This window comes from Aedes aegypti, unplaced genomic scaffold (genome assembly GCF_002204515.2).
Source record: "Aedes aegypti strain LVP_AGWG unplaced genomic scaffold, AaegL5.0 Primary Assembly AGWG_AaegL5_hic_scaff_915_PBJ_arrow, whole genome shotgun sequence".
Classification (NCBI taxonomy): domain Eukaryota; kingdom Metazoa; phylum Arthropoda; class Insecta; order Diptera; family Culicidae; genus Aedes; species Aedes aegypti.
In genome coordinates, this window is record NW_018736618.1 from 50,128 (window position 1) to 74,068 (window position 23,941).

The following is a 23,941-nucleotide window of genomic DNA, read 5'->3' on the forward strand; positions in this document are numbered from 1 at the left end:
ATTATAAGCGTATAGATGAAGTTCCGTGAAATGTTATATTCACAGAAGAATACTTTCTATTTAGCTTTATTAGACTCTACTTCAACGCGTGTACCTAATAAGGTCAATTTTTTGTGTAACTAGATCAAGCTAACATAAAATGTAATAATGGTCATTTCAAGTTAAAAATGATGATATAAGATCGAATATGATTGAAATACTGCTTAAAACCAATGTATCGTAGACGCGTCCTTCAAACGCCGACTAAGAGAAAACAAATGGTTGACATAAGCCTGAGTGATATTGAAATTTTCCATCAGTAAGAAAATGGGAGGTACGTTTGACCGAATGGGCATTTAGCGATGATAGGCTTGATAGGATATTCTTCTGAGTTATGCTGTTAAATTAGCGCTATTTGCACTAAGCTTCAAATATTTATGATGCACTTGACATTGGGGATTATAGTCGGTCGAATTGTAATATACTAGAGAATTTTTTTTTTTTTTTTTAAATCTTTATTAGAGTGTATTTTAACGCACGAGGGCTAGTTCTACACTATATACTAGAGAATAAAGAATAATTTAATTCCACGCATTATTATTATTGTCAAATATAAACATTGTGGCTTTAAAAAAACCTTATGTCGAAGTGATTAAAAAAGCCGAGAAGGGGATTTGACACCCCACATTTCTTCGAAGAAAGCATGCATGATTTCATGAATGATTCAATGAAAACGATAAATTCTTTGAAGCATTTCTGTATTAACATTTTTATTTATTTTCCCATGAATATATGTTTTGGTATCATTCTCAAACAACTTCGAAAGAGGTTCTGCAAAAATTTATGTTTAGAAACAGTTGATAAAATACATTCCTAAATGAATGCTTAAAAACATGCATAATAAAAAAGAAAGTACACTGAAACCAAAGCCAAATTTTGTTTTCGTGTTAAACAATGTTTCGTTATGCATCGTATGGTCATGAAACGTCGTTTTTTAGATAACAAGATTTTTACGTTGTTTTTTAGCCAAGATCTTTTTTTAGCTAAGATCTATTGACCATTTTTGAAGGTTTGGTTTGCAAATAAAGTCTGTTCTAAGAAGTATACGTTTTAGGTGCTGTAACACAAAGTAACCAAAGGATACTTAGCAACTATGTTACATATATCGTTGCCTTCGCATTCCTTGTTTTAAAATCTAACCGCGTTCGGTGTTTCCGTATTTGATATTTGCATTTCAAACGCACACAGCGATACCAGGATGGTTTGGTTAATAAAACGAATTTGGAAGACAACGAGAATAATTAGGATACATATTTGAAAATGTAGTGTTCGATAATAGAAGATAAACATCTATTAAGAATAACTTAGATACTATTACAAATTACATGGAACTCTATGAAAGATCGACTTTTTTCACAAGAAAACAATGAACCAACCATGAATCTATTGAGATTCTGCTGCGAGAATTCGAATACATTAAAAAGAGCATGAAACAATGTTTTGAAACTGATATGAAGTTGTTCTGGTGATGACCTAACTTAAAACTTAGCCTAATTAAAAAAGGCCTAAAATTTAGCTCAAAATAGTTGAAAAAAGTGACTTTTTGACCAAAAAAGTGACTTTAGTTGAAATGGCTTCAAAAAAGAGACTTTAAAGTGACTGGCTTAAAAAAAGTGACCAAGTCACTAAAAAGTGACTCGCTACCAGCCTTGATATCTGGATGCTTTCGACGGTTATGAGTTGCACCGGGGATTTTCTTAGCGGCTTTCAGTCTCAACGAAAAATCTGGACAAGTAATGTCCCAGAAGAAAACCTAAAGTAAACACTGATGAAACTTGTGTAAGGTTTAAAGTACATAACTCTTGATGTACAAGGATCCCTGAAAGAACTTCTGGACACTTGAGGAAGTTTTAGAAGATTTCCCAGATCAATTGTTAAGCTATTGAAAAAAAAAATCAATGAAACAGCTTAACCCGTAGAATCTTCTGAATTCTAATTTCTTGAATAACATCGGAAGGAATTCCCAAAGAAGTTTGTGTGAGAATGATCAGAGTAATTTCTGGAAAATTTGCAGTGGTGTTAACTGGTGTGGAACCTTAAATAAACTTTAGAAGATTCCAAGGGTTTTTTATTCCAGAAATGCATTGGAAAACGGTAGATGAAAAAACCGAATTTAGTACTATACCATTTAATTTCACTAGAGTTTGTATCCTTTGACAGATACGCGTATTTCGACCTCAACTGTAAGGCCGTCTTCAGTTTTATGTACTAGTCGAGTCTAGTAATGTTATCTTTGATAAGCTGTGTAATGTTACTGCTACCTTTGAAAATTTATATCATGCAGATTCATAACCTGCAAGACATTTTTTTTTTGAATTACGGATAATCAATGATTTTAGTACTTTATGATAAATATATGGTGGATTATTTGAAAGCATTTCACGGAAAACGTCCAAGTTTATTAATGAACTGAATCGTTCAAGTAGCATTTTTAAGCGGCGCAGCAAAAATATTTCCCTGAGTGAGACCAAAATTCCCTGAGAATTCCAGGTTTTTTCCAAGTTGAATAAAATTCTCTGAGAATTCCAGGTTTTCCAGAATTCTTCAGGTAGTATCCTATAGAGATGTAGAGAGGCGACTGTATGGCATCGCTTTGAATTTCGAGGCAAAGGGATCCAAAAATAGGACTTTTGTAATATTTTAGATAAAAGAAATTTTGAGTGTAGTCAAAAATTTCAATTTCTGCTCAAACATGTTTAGTTGACATCTACAAGTAGATTCATGCCGAAAAAACTACATACCATACCCTTCAGTTTTGATTTACAGACAAAAAATCTCAGGAATTATGTTTCTTGTGTGGTGTTCTGGGTAAAATAAATTTTGAGTGTTATCAGATTTTTTTACTCTTACATGTTCACTTGACTTTCAAAATCAATTTCATGTTAAAAAAAACTATATGTCATCGCTTTGAATTTTGAGTTACAGGCAAACGGGTCCAAAAAAGGGTTTTTCGTAATATTTTAGATAAAAGAAATTTTAAGTGTAATCAAAAGTTTCAATTTCTGCTCAAACATATTGATTACACACAAACAAGCAATTTATTGTTGAAAAAACTACATGTCATCTCTTTAAATTTTGTTTTATTGTTGAATTTGTGACAAAAAATGCGTTCGAAATAATAGTAGTGAACAGTCTTCAAAAAATCCCTTTCCAAGAGCTGCTGAGATTTAAAATCACCAGAGCAAGATTTGTTTCGCGCGCATTTTTGGTTCAAATCCAGGCATGCAATGAATCATGCCATGTGTATGGGAGGATTGAATCCCAGGATTCAATCCTTGATCAATTGTTTGATGGTGAAATGAATCGAGCCAGCATTGATATTTCTGGCAATGTTAACTGAAAATTCCTGTCAGACAGGACGTTTGGGATGAGTCTATCGTCAATTTCTGACAGCTTTCTGACCTAAACATATGTACTGAAATGACTTCCCATTTAGATGGGACCGCTTGCTTTTAATCAGAGAATATGAATAAAATGGTATCAGAATTTTAGAATTGACATCCACAAGACCACGACTTAACACTTCAGTCGTCGCGCTGTTGTATTTTGTACAACACTGTTGAAAAAACCTCGCTTTTCGTTCACAACAACAGCGTGGTGATTCTGACGGTGGCAAACCGCGCGACGACTGGAAGGTTAATTTACTAATCATAGTGCTGTGATGGTCAAATATTACACTTAACCAAGGCTGGTAATGACCTTCAGTAGAGCCAACTAGTAGGGTGGTTTGATACAACTCTTGGGCGTTTCAGATGACCGATATAATTTTATTGCTATCCTTACTACTGCGCTTCTCGTTCCATAGGCTCGGTGCTTCCCAATCCCCATAGAAACGTCGAATATTCATATTGGACACGAGGAACATTTTGTACTATTTCATTCGGGGAGGGTGCTGTATTCTTGTATTCAATCAATCTCCAGTGCGCTTTAATGATTCAATCCTGAGATTGAATCCTGGCACAAATCCCGCACGCTGAGATTGAAAAATTCAGGATTCAAAACGATTCCGCTCATTGAGCTGAATTCAAAGCATGCTTATTTGAATCTTGGAGCAGAAGGATGATCTTAGAAGACTGGTAGTGAATGCCGGCTTTCATACAACATGCTCAACTGGGGCATGCTGCAACCATGGCATAAATTACGCATTCTTAATATTTCACTATTTATAGCCATTACAAGTGTTTTGGAACATGATTTAGGGTTGAAGACTCTTTTTTGGGCGTAGTCACTATTTTTTGGTTGTCATAGGGCAAAATTCTAACAAAAATGCTGCTTTTGAATCTATATGAGATCAGAAAAAAAATATGTTGAAACCCATATTTTTCACGGGTTTCGATGAAAATTGATTAGTTAAGTTTTTAATCAAAAATTTAGGTCAGCTATTTAACGTCTGAACATGTAGAAAAACATGTTTATTTTTAACTTTTCGTATGTATTCTCAACTATTATATTAGATGAATGTTTGATTTTGTTTTTCAACTAAAAAATAAGTTTGGAAAAGGGGTTTTTGCCAGCTGTTTGAAAATATGAACCAATGTGCACTGGTCAAAAAGATAACCACCATGTGAAGAGGCTCAAAATAATATTCGTTTGAATAATTCAAATAGTTGCTGTTTTTTGAGTTTAATATATATTTTTTATACATCATTTCAACAATTACAAATGCATTGATTATACAAAATATTTGGTTAACAAAAATTTACAAAACAAAATCTACTATTATTTTGAACAATTTCATCTAATGCTTAACTTCTGAACCGGTACATTAAAATAATTCAAATTTTGCTACAACTGTGTAATAAAATAGAGCATATTTGTAGTTCTCTGTCAAAATTTCATGCCAATGGCTCAATGGGAAATAATGTTACAGCATGTCCGAGTTGAGCATTTTGTATAAAAATCGGCTTTCACTACTTACTATTATTCTGAACACAACTGTAGGTTGTTTTTTAAACAGTGTTGAAGTATTTGTAACGTAAGATGCACATTGTGCTCGTACCTATCGTTCCTCGTTTATAACTTGAACTTGCGCATACAAACGCGTTCGCATCCAGCTTCTCGCAATATATGTAAAGCTTACGTTGGGTAGTTGTATGCTAAGGCAGGATGTATGTATATGTTGCCGACCAGAACTGTAATCAAAAATCGGCTTTTGTTTGAGACTGTCCACCTATCATCCTACTATAGTGTAGTTCAAATCCATATCTTGCTACTGGATGTACAAAATTGAGTGTACTGTGCAAAAAATATTTCATTTGAGTGCGTGAATCCGTTTCTTAAGTTTATTACCAGTGGTAAAAGCTTAACAGTTATTACCGTTTCTGTTCGAAACAGCGACTAAACCATTTTAGTTAGAACATCCCAGAACCATAGGAAATTAGTTTTCAGCTTCCACTATAGGGCGGAGTATCAGACATTTTTATTAAAGCTTCAAAAGTAAGCAATTTAAACTTCTATTTCTTAATACGATCAAAGACAATATTCTGAAATGGAGTATATGTCTTTAAACCCCAATTACAGCATAGCAGACGATTAGAAATCAACATAGAAAATGCTTGACATATTGCATAAAACATAGCACCTACAGGAAAAATCGATATTTCCTTCAGCCTCATATTAACATCAAAATACTTTCTTCCTTCCCAGATGACAAACATTGCTCAACAGCACGATGTTGTGAAAAACAGTTTCTTTCAATTCATAAACACTCATATTCCGGATGCCGATCTCAGCATTGTTGACGACATTGTGCTGTCCTATGTAATCTCAATATTGGAGGAAGCTTCTCAGGATCCGTGCTTTGATGTGGAAGGTAAGTATATGGTATTTTGATTCCGAGTAATCTGTATTTATCGGATAAATATTTATGGTGTGGCTAGTTTCATACAAACAATATTGATTTGCTTCTATGATAGTCAAAATTTGATATTGATTGTCTAATGTTTCTGAAGGTACTTTGTGTTTGCTATTCAGAAAGTAAATTTTGTAAAGGTCTTTATGATGTGTATATAATTAAAAATTCAAGTAAGAAAAAATAAATTATCCTGAAAATGAGCAGGTTCGATAATCAAAGTATGTTATCACAAACATATTGATAACATGTTTTGAATTGAATTTCCTATATCATTTTTACTTGAAATTGTAGGTCGTTTATAAGGGTAGGCGGGTAAGATGAACACTAGACTGATGCAGATTTTGAAGTTCGTGCTCCCCTATGCTTAAACGATGTCAATTATGATAAAAATCATTCTCCCTAAAAGTAATTTGGAAGAAATTTAGTTGTGCACACGCCATTTGAAGTTTATATGAAAATTACTATGGAAAAGGCAAACCTTTTGTGTTGCGTCCTCTGACAGCTCGTAATGGACAAATGCATGGGCTCACTATTTGACGTTTTAGCGGTGCCGTCTTATTTATGTGACCATGGCAACGAGTGAATTCGGCACCGCTCAAACGTCAAATTAGTGAACTCTTGCACTTCCCACTTATAACTTTGCCGAAGACCACATTTTGATTGGACGTAAGGATAATTTGTTATTATTGCCAACAAAGTCTGATCCTTGCTGAGATGATCATTCAATTACTTTCAGAGCAACACTGCTTTTTTGCTGTACTGCCCATAACTGCATATTTGTAACATTCGACAAAAGTAGGCATTGAGTAAATTGAACACAACATGTGCATTTTATGGCAGTATGGGAGGAAACTAAAATTTCTACAAATTACCAGGAACTCAAAAGTGCTTAATTGAGGCTGATATTTTGTACAACTCATATCGCATATTTTGTGAATAGTCAGAAAATAATTCTGATAGAAATTTCATTGCTATTAGGTGTACCGGGGGCAGTATGGACACCCGGGGCAGAATGGACACCCCCTGTATCTTCGCATATGCGAATAATTTTACACTTTAGATGCAAACAATATTTCAGTTGCCTGTCGAATAAGTAAGTTGGCCACTAAAATTTCAGAAAAAATGTTTTATACATTGATTTTAAACCAAAAAATGGAGCATGATTTTATTGGGTTTAAAAATTATAACATTCACACCTCACCAAATAAGGTTTCAGAAGCAAATGACTGCAAGTTGACCGAAAATGTAGCTCTTGACTGAATCTTCAATTATTTATGGTAAATTCAAAAATATAGTAGATTTTTTTCTGCTACTTTGAGACACTGAAAAACTTATATGAAAATTTCCTGTACTGTTGGGGCAATATGGACACCGAGTGACAAAGTAGAGCTGACACTTTAAAGAAAAAGAAATGTAACTTCATACACAAAACTATCCAAAAACAATTAAGCATGCAATGCAATGATTATGATTCGGAACCACAAATCGGTTGAAAATCGTCAATTCTGTATTAAAATTAATCTGGAGGCAATATTTAAGGCATCACTACGAAAAATGTCGTAAATTGGTTTGAATCATGTTTTCAGTGGCACAGTGATCTATCGCTATGGTTTCCTGAAGGTGTACTTCATTTTTCGAGGTTTGGGAATGATCGTGGGACAATTTTCTTATAAACGTTAAGGTGTCCATACTGCCCCATGGGGGTGTCCACTTTGCCCCGCTAGCTTGATGGTGACTACCAAATATGAGCTTTTTTTAAACCCATTTTTGCAAACAAAATATTTTTTTCAAAATTTTGCAACAATGTTTAACAAATGCTTGAGAACTCTAAAAAGCATACTGCGCATGAAAACTGTATAATATTCGTGTCTTTACAGTCATAATAGGAAAATTCCTTAGGGTGTCCATACTGCCCCGTGTTCCCCTACATTACGAAACTCATTTACAATCTCAATGTGACTGTTATGCAATTATAATTACCAATGTGACAAAACAACTTGGTATTTTTTTAGACTTTTCTAGAACAATCTCACAGATTTCAGTAAAATGATCGAAAGTATTTATCATTTGATGACTCTCCACGGTATTAACTCGAAATCTACAAACATGACAAATGTGACTGTTATGCAGTTATGGGCAGTGTAGAACATAGTAGCCTAGATTACTTTGATCTATTCTAACCGCCAGGAACACCACTGTTGCCGAGCAGTTGGTTAAGCATGCAAAATGCAAACCCACTTCATGATTATGAATAGCAATTTATCCTGATGTCCAATCGAAATGTGGTCTTCGGCAAAGTTGTAGCTGAAAGAATTTTACATGAGTAGAGTAACAAACACTTTTCCATAAAATATTATGACGGCGAGATAGATGGCTGTACACAAAAGATTGGCGTTTTCCATAGTAATCTCCATAAAAACTTCAAATGGCGTGTGCAGTCAAATTTCTTCCAAATCACTTGCTATGCTGGATGCTATTTAACATAATAAAAGCCGTTTAAGCATAGGTGAGCCAAATTTCAAAATTTGCATCATTCTAATGAAAATCAAATGATTGACTCAGCTCGCAGGTCGTTTTGATAGATACGACTGTTTCAAACTTACATAAACCGTTAATGCATGGAAAATGTCTTTATTTTGATTAAAATTAATTTAATTCAACTGGTTTATCCATGTAACCGTTACAACACGTTACTTACATAAATTAAAGCTGTCACATTTTTTTTAATGTAGATAAACATGTTTTGTAAATTTATGGACTAAAAGCGTAAAATTCCTGCGGTTTTCCATTGTTAATCGAATGATTGGAATATGCGCAAGTATATGAAACAAACAGCATCTTAGGCTGTGTTTCCAATCGAATGTAAAAGCCAGGGGTCCAGAATGTTTTGGGGGTGTCAAAAATAATGAAAAACAGTGCTTTACAATGAAATTATTTTCTACGTCTTTTGGACTACACATTAGTCATGTGAGAATTTTTATCTCATAGAAAAAAAATTCTCTAGGAGTACTGTGGGTAAAATGAACAGGGGGTGGTAAAATGAACAGGTTTGTGTTTCACGGTAATTATTGCTATAAATCTATGCAAAACATAGCACTATCCATAGGGCCCATATAGCCGTAGCGGTAAAAGCGCAGCTATTCAGCATGACCATGCTGAGGGTCGTGGGTTCGAATCCCACTGGTCGAGGATCTTTTCGTAAAGGAAATTTTCTCGATTCCCAGGGCATAGAGTATCTTCGTACCTGCCACACGATATACACATGCAAAAATGGTCAATCGGCAAAGAAAGCTCTCAGTTAATAACTGTGGAAGTGCTCATAAGAACACTAAGCTGAGAAGCAGGCTTTATCCCAGTTGGGACGTAACGCCAGAAAAAAGAAGCACTATCCTGAATCCTCAGATAAAAAAGCTATTTCGACAACTCCAGCGCAATCTTGAACTGTCAAAGCTGAAAAAGTAAACAAAAACAAAGTACGCCTCTCCGTTTTCTCATATGATGTAAATTTTCAATCGTGGAATTTAAGGTTTTTAAGACAAAAATCATTAAAATCTATTGAACAGCGTAACACATCATATCTTTAAAGTATTTATGATAAGTAGACGGAAATTTGAAGTATTTTTATCTTATAAATTCTTAGAACAAATGATTTGAAGATGTTGATTTTTTGGGGGTAAAATAAACCACTCGAGATGGGATTAATATGAACACCATTGCAGCAAGAATACTGCCGGATTTTATTTCGGATGCCGAGTGTTTTCAGGAAGAAATACAAAGACAGACATGGAAATCCATCCGTATGGTCACGGCTTGACGTTCCATCGATTCCGGAATGTCTGTGAGATATGCATTGATCATGTACCAAATGCCGAGAATCATGCCGCAACCCGTTCAATTTGAATGATGTTCATTTTACCCCCAGCATGTGTTCATTTTACCCTCAGTATATGTTCATTTTACCCCCATTGTATGTTCATTTTACCCCAAGTACCTCCAATTTTACTCACATGTTTGGAACATTGACTCTGTGGAAAGAAATTTTCAAAATTATAATAATGTTGATAAAATTCTATTTCCATCACAATATTTCAACTTGTTACATTGCATAAACATCCTTCTCCAATGCTGAGCAATCGAAAAATAATCTGACATAAGCAAGAAAACATGAAAATTGCTTAGGGTGTTCATTTACCCCCAAGTTGGCAAGTTCATTGACTTGGTTATGCTGTGCAATTAACAAATTAGGAGGAAAACTCATATTCACTTCCTAGGGGGGTCTAAAATACGACCGTTACCCTAAATAATGTCAAAAGTGCAAACCCGGGTTGAGGTGAATGACAAAACAATGATTAAATAACAACACATTTTGCAATCATATCTAGTTTTATTATTATTTATTAATAATACATGAGATTCAATATTACATCAATAACAAAACATGCAATCATGGCAAAATTTGTTGTTGATATGTTATCTTTTAAGATCATCGAATAACTAATTGATAACAAAATATACTATTAATAACGGTTAATGAAACGGCCAAGGAATGATTCCACAGCCGAAATTACTTGTGCTGTACGCTGCTGAGAAGTAGAGCTGATTTCATAATGTCGGTAACGCCTGCCGTACAAATCGTACAAATCAAATGGCGCTGTCACTTTTCCGTACGGAAAAATGCGAAAAATGTGCGGCTCAATTATTCCGCAAGTAAAAGTGACACTTCGCTCATACTGGATCAGCTGTCAAAATTACTTTGGTAAAAAAGATAAATTTTACTGGAGTGCTTTACGTTTCAGGTGGATACCACGCATAAGACGACGTGCACAAATTACGTAACGCTAGAGGGCTCAAGCGTCACGGCTCTCACAAAAAAAAAATTACAAAAACGTTACGGACGGGGGGAGGGGGTTGACAATTATCAATTTTAGTGGTACGTAATAAATGAACACCTTATAAGAACAAAATTTACCCTTATCTGTGAAAGCTCATTAAGTTATTAATTTGTCATCAATATCACAATAACTTATTTTGTTTATTCTCTTGTCGATATTTTTCATCTAATACTCGTTTACCGATGTGAAATTCCATGATATTTCCAGGTTTTACAAATAATTCCAGGTTCAATAAATACTCCTATTTTTAAGTGTTTTTAATTTAATAGCTATATACAGTCGACTCTCCATAACTCGATATTCAAGGGACCATTGACTTATAGAATCATCGAGTTATAGAATATACCGCAAAAATCAAAGGAACAATTTTTTGTATTTCATATACATATATTCACTTCTGTATTTCTTATTTTGTTAATAGTTTCTTGACAACTATTTTTTGGTAACTTTTTTCGAAATGCTCGAAAAATCACGGTATTTATACTGACATTTTTTTTTATTATTATTTGCATGTTTTTCAACTTTTATTACAACTTGCAAGTATTTATTCACATCCAAACAAGAAGTGGTATTAGTTTCCCCGAATTAGAAAGGTTAAAAAATGGATATCGAGTTATGGAGGGAAAATTGCCTCTCACGTGACATCGACTAATGGAGATATCGAGTTTATAGAGATATCGACTTATGGAGAGCACGATGTATGGAAATTTGAAGGGACCGAAAAATCCATCGAGTTATAGAGTATATCAAGTTATAGAATATCGAGTTGTGGAGAGTCGACTGTATATACTTCTAGACATATTTTTTTTGGGAATTTCTCATGACATTACGACAAATATTTTTTTTTCATGTTAAGATAGATAACATAATTTAAGAGATTTTCATTTTTCTTCATGTGATCATTTAACGATCAACGCTCCGTCATCGTAATCATCATCATCATCGAAACTTCAAAAGCAGTTTTTCTGTTCAAAACTAAAAATTATTCGATAAAAATGTGTTCACTCTGTTTCGATTGGAGAATAGAATACAGTGAACGCATTATCCTGTAAATTTTATTGATTTTGAACGAAAAAACTGCTTTAAAAAATTCCGAAATCAATGACGGATCCTGCTCCCTTAATGATTACCTATTTGCTATGAAAACCCTCAAAAAAAATCTAAGCAATTCTTTCAAAAATGTTTGTTCTCACAAAAAAAAACTCAGGAGTACCTTCATATATTATTTCACAAATTTTTCAAATATCCCTCAGTTCTCCAAAATTTCATTCAGTGATTCTCCAACAGGTTTATCTAGGACATCCTCCAAGACTTTCGTTTGAAAGATGTGGGAATATTCATCCAGAAAGTCTTCAAGGTCTTCTCAGGATTTTCTACAAGATTGTCCTACAGAATTTCTTTAGAATTTCAATTAGAAATTTCTCTAATGATACCTCCAGGAATTACTCCAGAGATTGCTTCTAAGATTTATTTTTTCAAGCATTCTTCCAGAAGTTTTCAATGCATTTCTACAAGAAAATGTGAATGAAATTGTCCAGAAAGCTGAGAAATTGTGAAAAAAAAAGTTATACGTCACGAACTGAACCTAAAGCAAATCGTAGGGTAACTTCTGTTAAATATAGTGTATGGTCTTAAGTCACCCTTGAATAATAAGGACTCACTCTTGAAGAACTTTAGAAGATATTCATTACCTGTTGCTAAAATAATTGAAACAAAATCAGTTGTATCTCTGAATAATATCTTGCAGGCTTATGTGAAGGAACTGTTGGAAAACCATTGAACGAAATCCCAAAAAAGTGTGTAGGAATGATCGGATGATTTCTGAAAAAAAAGCTGTAGTGTTAACTGGTGTGAAACCTAAATAATCTTTTCAATATTTCATGGGGATTTTTTTGAAAAATTCTTTGAAATTTTTTTGAAAGAACTGCAGTAATCCTTGAATGCTGGAAAAAAATTCTAGAGAAACTCAATAATGAAACACAGGTCGAATTTAAGGAATTATTTGAAATGTTCGTAATAGATTCACTCGAAAAACTTCTTTAAGAATTTTTGGAGCAATTCTTTGGAATAACCGTAGAAATTCTTGTCGAGTTTCTTGAAAAAAAAAATCGTTGAACGAATTTTACCAAAAACTGTGGAACTAACCCTTACGGGTTTTCTTGGAAGAAATTCTGTGGAAATGTAGCTATTCTCGAAAAATGTGAGAAGACATTTTGCATCATAATTATCTGCAAGCAAGATAAGGAAAAAAGAGATTTTGAAGACCATTTCGGTTAAAATATAGAATTCATAGACCTTTTATCAAACATAGATATTTTTTAAAGACCTGCATAAAAATAATCTCTAAAAAGAAACCTGCTACCAGCCCTAGATATGTTAATCCTTTACTAATTAAAGGCTTCCCCAAATCAACGCGATTTTTATCAGCCACAGCAAAAATCGCTGTGAAATCGCATCGCTGTGGCTTAGACACGATCATCAAACTGCAGCGAAACATCAGCAAAATCGTGGCGATTGTTTGTCGCTGTCGTCGTAAAAAAATCGCGTTCATTTGGGGGAGCCTTAAATATAGAGATATTATCAACATCAATCATGTTTTGGTAAGTCGATAAAAGTTCATACTCGAAAGGATTCTCACTGAACAGCTCAAATAGCGGCGCAGCCGAATTTTTTTTTCGATTGAAGAGAATTTTCTTGCAAATATTGTGCTAAGCAAAAGAAATCCACGAAATGCGTTTATATGAAAATCTCGATATACCGTCGCAGTGAAAATAAAAATCAACAAATGTTTCAGATTTGGCAACTTTGGAACATTTGCGTCCTTGCAGAACGGAACAATCCAAGCCTACTTGGAATTTGACGTTGCGTTTGAATGGCGCGCATATTATCTGCGCGTTATCGCCGCCGCTGGATGTGGATTTAAAATGAGCGCCGCAATAATAATGGTTGCTCTGGATTATGACGTGTACATATTCTACACAGCATTACTGCCTCAAAATAATTTCCCTGATTGTGATCGAAACTCCCTGAGAATTCCAGGTTTTTTTTCCAGGTTGACTAAAATTCCTTGATAATTCCAGCTTTTCCAGGTAATAGACACCCAGTTTTTGTCACTGGTTCGTTATTACAGTGGCAAAACGAGATATTTGTTAGCTTTTATGCCATACAAACTGAGTTATTATTTTCGTTATTTTGACTCTTAATTCAAACAAACAAACAACAAATTAAAAAATTCAAACATCCTATTTTAATGGTAAAATTTAATATTCAGTTGCCTGTTCATATAAGATTTGATAATTTAAAAATTATATTTTTGATACGTATACAAATTCGTTCATACTGCGTAGTTATAGAAAATGTTAAAGCAAAATTTTTATAAAATTTCAATATTATTCAGCGCATTGCCTAATTCATAATTATGTATATATGAAAATACAAATTAATATTGCAGCAACTATTAATGCCATTTTATGCTACTACGATTTAGAATAAGTTTGAATCACAGATAAAAGCAAATAAGGCTTTTTTCGCGGCCTATAACAATAATCAGTGGAGGCCCGTCTAAGTAGAAACATTTTTTCTAGTTTCCTCAGCGTCCATGCTAAGACGCAATGTCATATTCTGTGTTAACAATTTCATTTCATTTATTTAGTTAACATCTAAACAGATAACACTGAATCAACAATGTTACGCCATAATACTCGATTCGTTGCCGCACTTCTCCCCGGTACTGCGCCATGCTCGCCAAATCGTTGTACCTTTCATATCACAGGATATCCGCCTACCTAGCTCGGATACTCATCTTCTTGTACCAACTGTATCCGAAGCGAATACCATCTATGAAGGGTTGCTATCCGCCATTTTTGTATCATGCCCTGACTGGGTTTGCCATAGAGTTGGGAGAGCTTGTGGTTCATCCTTCGCCGCCACACACCGTTTTCCTGCACACCGCATAAGATCGTCCTAAGCACCCGGTGTTTGAAAATTCCAAGATCTTGCAAGTCCTCCTCGAGCATAGTTCACGTTTCATGCCCGTATAGGACTACTGGTCTTATGGGCGTCTTGTACAACGTACATTTGGTGAATGAGGAAATCTTTTTTGACCGCAGCTTATTCTAGAGACCATAGCAGCCTCCACTTTCACTGATGATGTACCTTCGTATTTCACGGCTAACGTTATTATCAGCCATCAGCAAGGATCCAAGCATAGCAGCATAGATAACATAGAGCCGTCAGCTAGGATTCAAGGTAGACGAAGTCGTACCTCGAACGTAACCCCGCCCATCGTCACACTGCTTCTTAGGCGAACTCTGTCGCGATCGACTCCACCTATCAACATGTACCTTGTCCGACTTTTGCTGCCTCGCGTTCCAGGAGGATGTACAGGTCTGCCTATTTTTCAAATATTCGGCTGACAATGTCCATATGATTCGCGAAGCTTTTAAGCCTGGCTCTCGATATTGAACAAGAGGTACATAAGTCCATCACCTTATCGAAGTCCCCGGTGTGATTCAAACGAACTGGAATGCTCACCTGGAATCGTCAAACAATTTTGCACACCTTCCATTGTTACTCTTATTAGTCTTGTGAGCTTCCCGGGAAAGCTATTCTCGTCCATGATTTTCCATAGCTCTACGCGGTCGGTACTATCGTATGTGTAAAGTAATAACTATCCAATAAGTATTATATGGTAGCGATAAAGTTTTAAAATTGTTCTTGGTTCATGTAAACGTCTAGTGTCTGGGCGTAGAGGCTGTCCGGTCATGCAGGGCTCACCCCTACATCTTAGTCCTACATTAAGAAATAAAATACACCAAAGCCAAATCAAATGGGATCTTATCCTTAAAATTAGATGAAGAATTTTGCTTTATAGCAACATATTCGCTCTTGAACATTCACAAGTCCGGTTTACTACATTATACCGCACTAAGAGTTCTCTATTCCTTTTTCTTTATAGGTTTTATCGAAATGATGTCGGCGTATTTCAACGATTTTTCCAACATCGAACCGGCCACAGTTTGCTCCTGGATATTCCAGCTGGAGAGTCAACTATCAGAGAAACACAACAAGCCAAACAACAATGATGTGCAGAACCTATCGTTGAAGTATGCCTTACGCCGTTAGTCATGACTGTGATGTTATAATTATATTTTACTTTTAAGTTCTCTGAGCTTGGCCGATATTCTCCCTGAGGAGAAGCTTCGCGGTCGTCAATCATCAATTTCTGAAAATGACCAAACTGCTAATGGCGGTGGTTGTCATCCCAAACGAGTTCAGCATCTCTCAGAAACAAGTGATGCAGGTTCAACCGATAGCTCGAATTGCGATCTTTTCAGCGACGAGTGCGAAGCGTTGCAAGAAATGTTTCCGGAAAGTTCACTCATTGAGGTTTGTACTACATTACGCCGCGAAGCTCCATTGAGATTATCTTCGTTTGATTTTCAGGTTAAGCATTGCATTTTGATTGCGAATGGAGACATCGATCGCGCTACGCAAATATTGCTCCATCGCCAGGAAGCAGGGCAGAGCCTGAAAGGTATCCCAAACAATTTGCAAACCAACAAATCGCTTCCGCAAATCGACGAGACTGAGCTGAAGAATAGAATCATTTCAAGGTAAGATGCAACATGTCCAGTTTTTTATTTGTGAAATGACGTCATTTTGGGGGCCTAAGGAATCGTGTGATGGCACAGCAGTCTCGATCGATCCAGGATCACTTCAAAATGGAATTTTCCTTGACTTTCTTGAACATAGCGTACCATCGGGCCTGCCACGCAATGGGCGATAATGGCAACATTAGTAAAGAAAACTCTCAATGATAGTGCTATTAGAGGATGAGAATTAAACTCAGACCCAGAAAAAGAATGTTAATCCGTATGTGACCATTATGAAACATGTTCGAGTAACGAACCTACCGATAATGTATCACGCGTTCCTGCTGATAGATGGAAGTGTGTTTCCTAGATTTTACTTACTGCTATATTTGTTCAAGTATACGAAAATAAATTTTGTCGTATTTAGTGTATTGTAATCCTTAACGCATGATGGACAACACAATATGGTCAGAAGTACAACGACAAATTTGTCAAATCAAGAATGTTCCTAATCATGACTACTCCACACTGAATCACTAGCAGCTGAGATCACTAGCATTCTAATAATATCTCCAATTAGTGAAAGTGTAGGTACAGCGATGTCTATGAGTGTACTTGTTTCATCCTTCTGTCGTAGACTAAATTTTCGGCGCGGTTGGCTCGAATGAGGATGTCTATTATGATCTCGCGATTTCAGTACAGCTTTACGTAACTATTTTCCAGAGCCGGGTCAGACAGATACTTGTAGCAGGGTACCACAATCGGTCCACAAAGTTGTGATTAAGCCCAAGCTGTCTGTGCACAATCCTAGCAGCTTTGTTGTCGATTGGGATAGGCTGAACCAGCTAATACTGAACAGCTGGCAACAACATGTTCGATAGTCTCCCCTACTGAATTGCACTTCCTGCAGCGGTCCTTCACGTCTTTGTGCAGTACACACCATGCACGCTGCCTTACCGATGTGCTCGAGCTGTTGATGGGGGTGTGTTCCATGCAAACCCTTCTGCTTCCTCGTTGCGATAATCTTAGCGACGGTTTTGATGCCGCAGTTCAGCTGGTAATCCTCCTGCGCCAGATGCATAGCGCTGAAACCGTGATCAGCTTCGCACACAGTGTAATAAATGTTGTGGCGGTTCTAGCTTTCTACGAAACGTGATCGCCACTCGTACTGCTCGTTCTATCGCCTCCAAGCCAGTTTTGGTCCAGTTTACCACTCCGAAACTATACATCTACGGGGGCACAGAGTTGACACGAGACAAGAAATTTTCCTGCTGCTTCTTCCTAATCATCGTGTAACGAATATCTCTAAGTTGCATGACTCCTTTTCGCCTTCAACCATAAATCGAATCTCCTCTTGCTCGTTGGCGCGGAAACAACTAAAAGCATCGCCTTGAAAATGTCCCTACTGATGCTGAGAGTCCTGGACCTATAACACAGCTGTACCGTCGCCGTGTGTTCTCTTGCACACCGCCGAAGATCGTTCTCAGCACCCGGCGTTCGAAAACTCCAAGAGCTTGCAAGTCCTCCTCAAACATCGTCCACGCTTCATGCCCGTAGAGGACTACCGGTCTTATAAGCGTGTGTACTTCGTGCATTTGATGCGGGGGTGAATCTTTTTCTGTAGCCCATAGTAGGCACGACTTCCACAAATGATGCCGCCTTGAAATCGATGAACAGATGGTGCGTAGGTACCTGGTACTCACGGCATTTCTGGAGGATTTGCCGCACGGATAAAACCCAGATTCGTTGTCGTGCGGCCGTCGATGAAACCTGCTTGATAACTTCTCACGAACTCGTTTGCTAAAGGTGATAGACGACTAATCTGAGATAGCACTTACAGGCGGCGTTTGAGATAGTCACTGCACGTTAATTTTCACACTCAAGTTTGTCGCCGTTTTTTGTAGATAAGGCATATAACGTCTTGCTCCCACGACTCTGGTAGCTGTTCCGTTTCCCAGATTCTGACTATCAGCCGATGCAGACAAACGGCAAAACTCTTAGGGCCCATCTTGATGAATTCGGCTCCGATACCATCCTTGCCAGCGGCCTTGTTGTTCTTGAGCTGTTGAATGGCATCCTTAACTTCCCCCATCGTAGGAGCTGGTTGGTTTCCACTGTCCGCTGTGCTGACGTAGCCATCGCCTTCGCTGTCCTGACCTTCTGTGCCTGTGTTCTCTGAGCCATTCAGGTGTTCATCGTAGTGCTGCTTCCACCTTTCGATCACCTCGCGTCCGTCCGTCAAGATGCACCCATCCTTATCCCGGCACATCTCAGCTCGCGGCACGAAGCCTTTGCGTTATGTGTTGAGCTTCTGATAGAACTTCCGCGTTTCTTGAGAACGGTACAGCAACTCCATCTCTTGGCATTCCACCTGGAAGGCGCTTTTTGTCCCGGAATAGGCGGGTTTGCTGTTTCAGTTTCAGTTTGTATCGTTCCACGTTTTACCGCGTACCATGCTGCAGCATTGCAGCCCGCGCTGCTTTCTTCTCCTCTAAAACCTCCTGGCACTCCTCGTCGAACCAAACATTTCTTGAGCTCCGTTCCACATATCCGACAATGCTTTCAGCAGCGTCGTTAATGGCTGCTATGACTGTCCTCCAGCAGTCCTCAAGAGGGGCCCTATCGAGCTCGCCCTCATCCGGCAACGCTGCCTCAAGATGCTGCGCGTACGCATTGGCGACATCCGGTTGTTTCAGCCGCTCGAGATTGTACCGGGGCGGGTGTCGATACCGTACATCATTGATGACGGATAGTTTTGGGCGCAGTTTCACCATCACCAGGTAGTGGTCGGAGTCAATGTTAGCGCCACGATAGATTCTGACGTCGGTTATGTCGGAGAAGTGCAGTCCATCGATCAAAACGTGGTCAAATGCGTCCTTGTCATCATCAGTGCTTCCAGAGTGTGGGCTATGCACGTTGATTATGCTGAAGTTAAAGAATCGGCCTTTGGTACTTAACTTGCACATTCGTTCATTAATCGGCCACCGCCCGATCACGCGCCTTTGCATATCACCAATCACTATGAAAGCTGTTCCCAGCTCGCGTGTGTTGCCGCAGCTCTGGTAGATGGTATGATTACCTCTAAACGTTCGCACCAATGCTGCTGTCCAGCACACCTCCTGCAGCGTAACGATGTCTAAACGTTCGCACCAATGCTGCTGTCCAGCACACCTCCTGCAGCGTAACGATGTCGAAACCGCGGATCTTCAGTACATCGGAGAGTATGCGTGTGCTTCCGATGAAGTCGAGAGATTTGCAGTCCACGTACCGAGTTTCCAATCGCTAGTCCATTTTCGTCGCTGTGGTCTTTGCCGATTGTTCCGGTCCGTATTCTCTCGTTGACGTTCATGTGCTGATGTGTTTTTACGGTTGGCTTGCAGGGCCTGACACTATAGATAGAACTTCCGCATTTTTTAAGAACGGTACAGCAACTCCATCTCCAGCATTTTTCACTCCATCTCCCCGCCGGCGCTTTTTTCCGGAATAGGCGGGCTTGCTACTTCCACTATCGTTCCACGTTTTGCCACGTACCACGCTGCAGTATTGCAGTCCGTATTGCTTTCTTCTCCTCCAAAACCTCCTGGCACTTCTCGTCAAACCAATCGTTTCTTGGACTCCGTTCCACTTATCAGACAATGCTTTCGGCAGCGTCGTTAATGGCTGCTTTGACTGTTCTCCAGCAGTCCTCAAGAGGAACACTATCGAGCTCGCCCTCATCCATCAACGTTGCCTCAAGATGCCGCGCTACCATTGGCCACATGATATACGATTGCCACATGACATACGAATGCAAAAATTGTCAATTGACAAAGTCCTCATCTTTTCTGTCCTATAACTGCTGTGAACATATGAAGTGCTAGTTCGTCTCGTAATTGCTGTTGTTGCATATCCCACTGTCCGTCTTGGAACACTGCCGTCAAATCACAACTCTCACTTTCGACCTTCTATTTCCTTCTGCACTGCCAGCGTGATGTACTCTACTTCTACTTTATGAGACATATTTGCACGTTGCCGTGTGTACAGCTTGTTTAGATCTATCTGGTACGCAAAGCGAGGGAATTATTCGTTGACCATCTCCAGCATCCCTGATCTACCAGACATGTCCGCCTTCATCCTTGTGCAGACATGATAGCAGCGAATCACGTACATATTCATCTTCCTCGTCCATATGATCGACTGCCGTCGACCGCCTGCCAACATGCGTGACTGACGTCTATCAGCCACAGCATCATCAGTAGGTGTTGCTGCCGTTTGATTTTCGCGTTCGCGGTACGGGCTATGCCCGTTGACAAAAGGGCCGCTCTTGCAGATTAGACTTGACTTGATGGGCTACAATTCGCTACGATGAATCTGCGCCGGATGAGTCTTCTCCACTGGGCTCGGTCCTGGGCCAATCGCTTCCAGTCGCCCTGAACGTTAAGTGCCCTTAGGTTCTCTGCAACTGCAAAAAGCCATGGTGTGCGCAGTCTACCACGAAATCGGCGGCCTCGTCCGGGTTCTCCGTTGAATATTATCTTTGCTTGTCGTTCTTCCAGCGTACGGGCAACGTGACCAGCCCAACGCAGCCTGCCGTGTTTCATGCGCTTGACAATATCCACGTCTTTATACAGTTGGTACAACTCGTGATTCATGCGACGCCGCCAGATGCCGTATTATAGTTTACCGCCGAGTATTGTTCGCAGTACTTAACGTTCAAGCAGCCCGAAAGCTCTCCGGTCGACTTTCTTCAATTTCCATGATTCATGGCCATATAGGACAACCGGAACGATCAGCGTCTTGTATAACGCGAGCTTCGTTTTCGTTTGCAGTCTACGGGACTTCAGCTGGTTACGGAGCCCGTAGAAAGCCCGACTCGCAGCTGCAATACGCGGGTAACATCAATACCGCATGTCACTAGTGTTCCAAAGAAAGAAAGAGCGTCACCCTGTTTCAATCCATCTAAGGTTACGAACGATGGCGAAATCTGGTCCATCACCCGCACACTTGATTTCAATCCATCAAGCGTTGCACGAATCAGTCCAATCAGCTTCGCCGGAAAGCCATGTTCGGACATAATTTGCCACAACTCGTTTCTCTTCACTGAATCGTACGCTGCTTTGAAATCTACAAACAGATGATGCAAGTTGTACTCCCGGAATTCATCTAGGATTTGACGCAGGATAACCATTTGATCCGTCGTTGATCGGCCTTCTCGAAAACCAGTTTGGTATTCGTCGACAAAGGACTCCTCAGAAGGTCTCAATCTGTTGAACAGAATTTGTATTTGAATTTGATTATGTACGCCGAATTAAGGAGTGTTATCCCTTGGTAATTGGCACACTCCAGTTGATGCCCTTTCTTGTAGAAAGGGCAAATGAGACCTTCCAACGAACTAGTAGGCATTTGTACTTCCTCCCATATCCTCTTGTGCATTATCCTCCTATTTTTCATCGAGCGGGTCTCCAATGGAGACTCTCCATTGCTGGGTTTACTTTCATATTCCGGGAGCTACGGATTCTGCGACTGGATTGGTGGTCTACTGGCAACCGCTTCTGCGTCATAAGCGGAAGGTCATGGGTTCAATCCCAGGCCCGTCCCTTTCCTTGTACTTTGTGGTTGTATCTTTTACTTGCTTCTATCTTCCACTCCTAATCTATCACAGTTCATAGCATTTGCTAGAACCCGAGACGGACAAAATAACCGTTCACGCCTTTCCTTACACCTGAAACATCTGTTAACCAAACAACAAGCCTCGCTGCCATAAAATTATACCAGCCCTACACCTTCCTGGATGAACTGGCGTAGATGTACGGGTACTTCCCGATCTACTGTGGGCCAGTTTTAAATGCATCATCAATTCCTCCTCTTTCATCCCATTGGTCATCATTCTGACGTGACAGGCGCCATTGTCGCCTAAAAAAACCGATCACCAGCACTTATACACTGAGGGTGTATCTGGTTGGTTCCTTGTGTCAATTCCAGGGAACTATGGGTTCTGCATTATTTTTATTGAATTGGCTTTTTGCCCATTGCGAGTTGCATGGTGATGTTTGTCTCAACAGTATAAATTGGAAAAATCAATAATGCTTCAATTTATTTCAGATACTCATACGTTGATAAGGAGGACCACCGCGAGTACAAACCGGTCGCACCGAAAGTAGAGCCGAAAAAGCTGATTCGTTATCGAGACAACAAAATTGTGTCATTAAAAGGAGAACGATACACCGAAGTATCGCGCCGTGGAGGAGATGAAGAGACGGAGCTCAAAAAGCCCAAGAAACCTATTTGTCCGTAACTAAAATGGATCCTGCTGCTGATGCTATTCATAGCCAATACAATAGCTACAATTATCAAGTTTTGTACCCCAAAAATTGGGGTACAACACAGTCAACAATCGAAATTACTATTATTCGTCGTGTGTGTAGTAATTGTAACCATGATATGCATTATAATTTCCCCGAAAACTTGTAACAAATTAACTAAAAATAGTCAACAACACCAGCAGCAAGAAGAAAGACTATACGAGTTTGATAACGACTATCTAATAGCGACTAGTAACCATAATCACCGTATTGGATCCCATGGAACTTTTTATGTTTTGACTACATATTGCTTTGAATTTCTGCGGCGAAATGAGAAGTCACTAGAATCTCTTATAACCAGTACTGAAGCTCCTTTTACTTCATACATTCAAAATTGTCTCAAAAGACTTATGCTTGGAAGTATATTATTACTTCGTTCCACTAAACAAGGCTTTCGTTCACAGTGTCAAAACAGCAAAGAAATCTCATTTCACATTTTTTATACAAGCCCTGTCATAGATGTTCCTAATCATCATTATTTCTATTTTATATTTATTTTAGTGATACTATTCCGGTACTTATTATCTACTATGTTCACGTTTATTACTGTATTTGTTAGTATTAATTCTATCGTAACGCGTCGTATAATTTATTTCGTTTATTCGCGAATATACGGAACCTCATTTAAACTACATTTATAGTTTTGATTGTATCCGAAATTCTTTATAGTTTTTTGTTTCGATATTGTTGATGCTAAGAATACCGTTGAAGTTGATTCAATTGCCTGCAGCGTGTGAGGTTTGATACTTCTTTGACAAGAACGAATGTGATTCGATTTGTGATAATTTAGTTATCATTTAGTTAAAATAGATCAGACTTAAAACTATGTGAGTAGGTGTTTATAGGGATTTACGCAGGAAGCTATGTTGCCCCTTTTGGCAAACTAACACAGTTATTTATTGAACACGTTAATATTCTTGCATTGACAAATAAGTCGAGAGTGAGGAAAGTAAGAAACATTTCAACGGTGTTCTTATCATCGTCTCATGGGCTGTGCTTTGGATTTAAACGTTGTTTTATTGTCTATAATTTATATGATTTAGTAAAAATAGTAGTTGACAGTGGTAAATTTTCAATGACATTGAGTTTACAACTTTTGAACCCTTTGACCATAAAAGTAATCTGCCAAGAAAAATCGATCTATTTAGAAAAGATCCTCAACTGGATCCTAATTCGAACTTGCCACCCTCAGGATGATTTGGAAAAAATTTAAAGCCGGAA

The 23,941-nt window shown here is 38.3% G+C and overlaps 1 protein-coding gene across 1 annotated transcript; it reads left to right on the top strand.

The window, feature by feature from the left end:
• The first annotated feature begins 5,179 nt into the window (after nt 1–5,179).
• LOC5579215 (CUE domain-containing protein 2) lies at nt 5,180–23,354 on the top strand. The gene is made up of 6 exons (XM_001657293.2): nt 5,180–5,475; nt 5,686–5,851; nt 15,743–15,890; nt 15,948–16,173; nt 16,231–16,400; nt 22,461–23,354. The coding sequence occupies exons 2-6, from the start codon at nt 5,686–5,688 to the stop codon at nt 22,651–22,653; spliced, it is 903 nt and encodes a 300-aa protein (XP_001657343.1). The 5' UTR covers nt 5,180–5,475; the 3' UTR covers nt 22,654–23,354.
• The last annotated feature ends 587 nt before the right edge of the window (nt 23,355–23,941 follow it).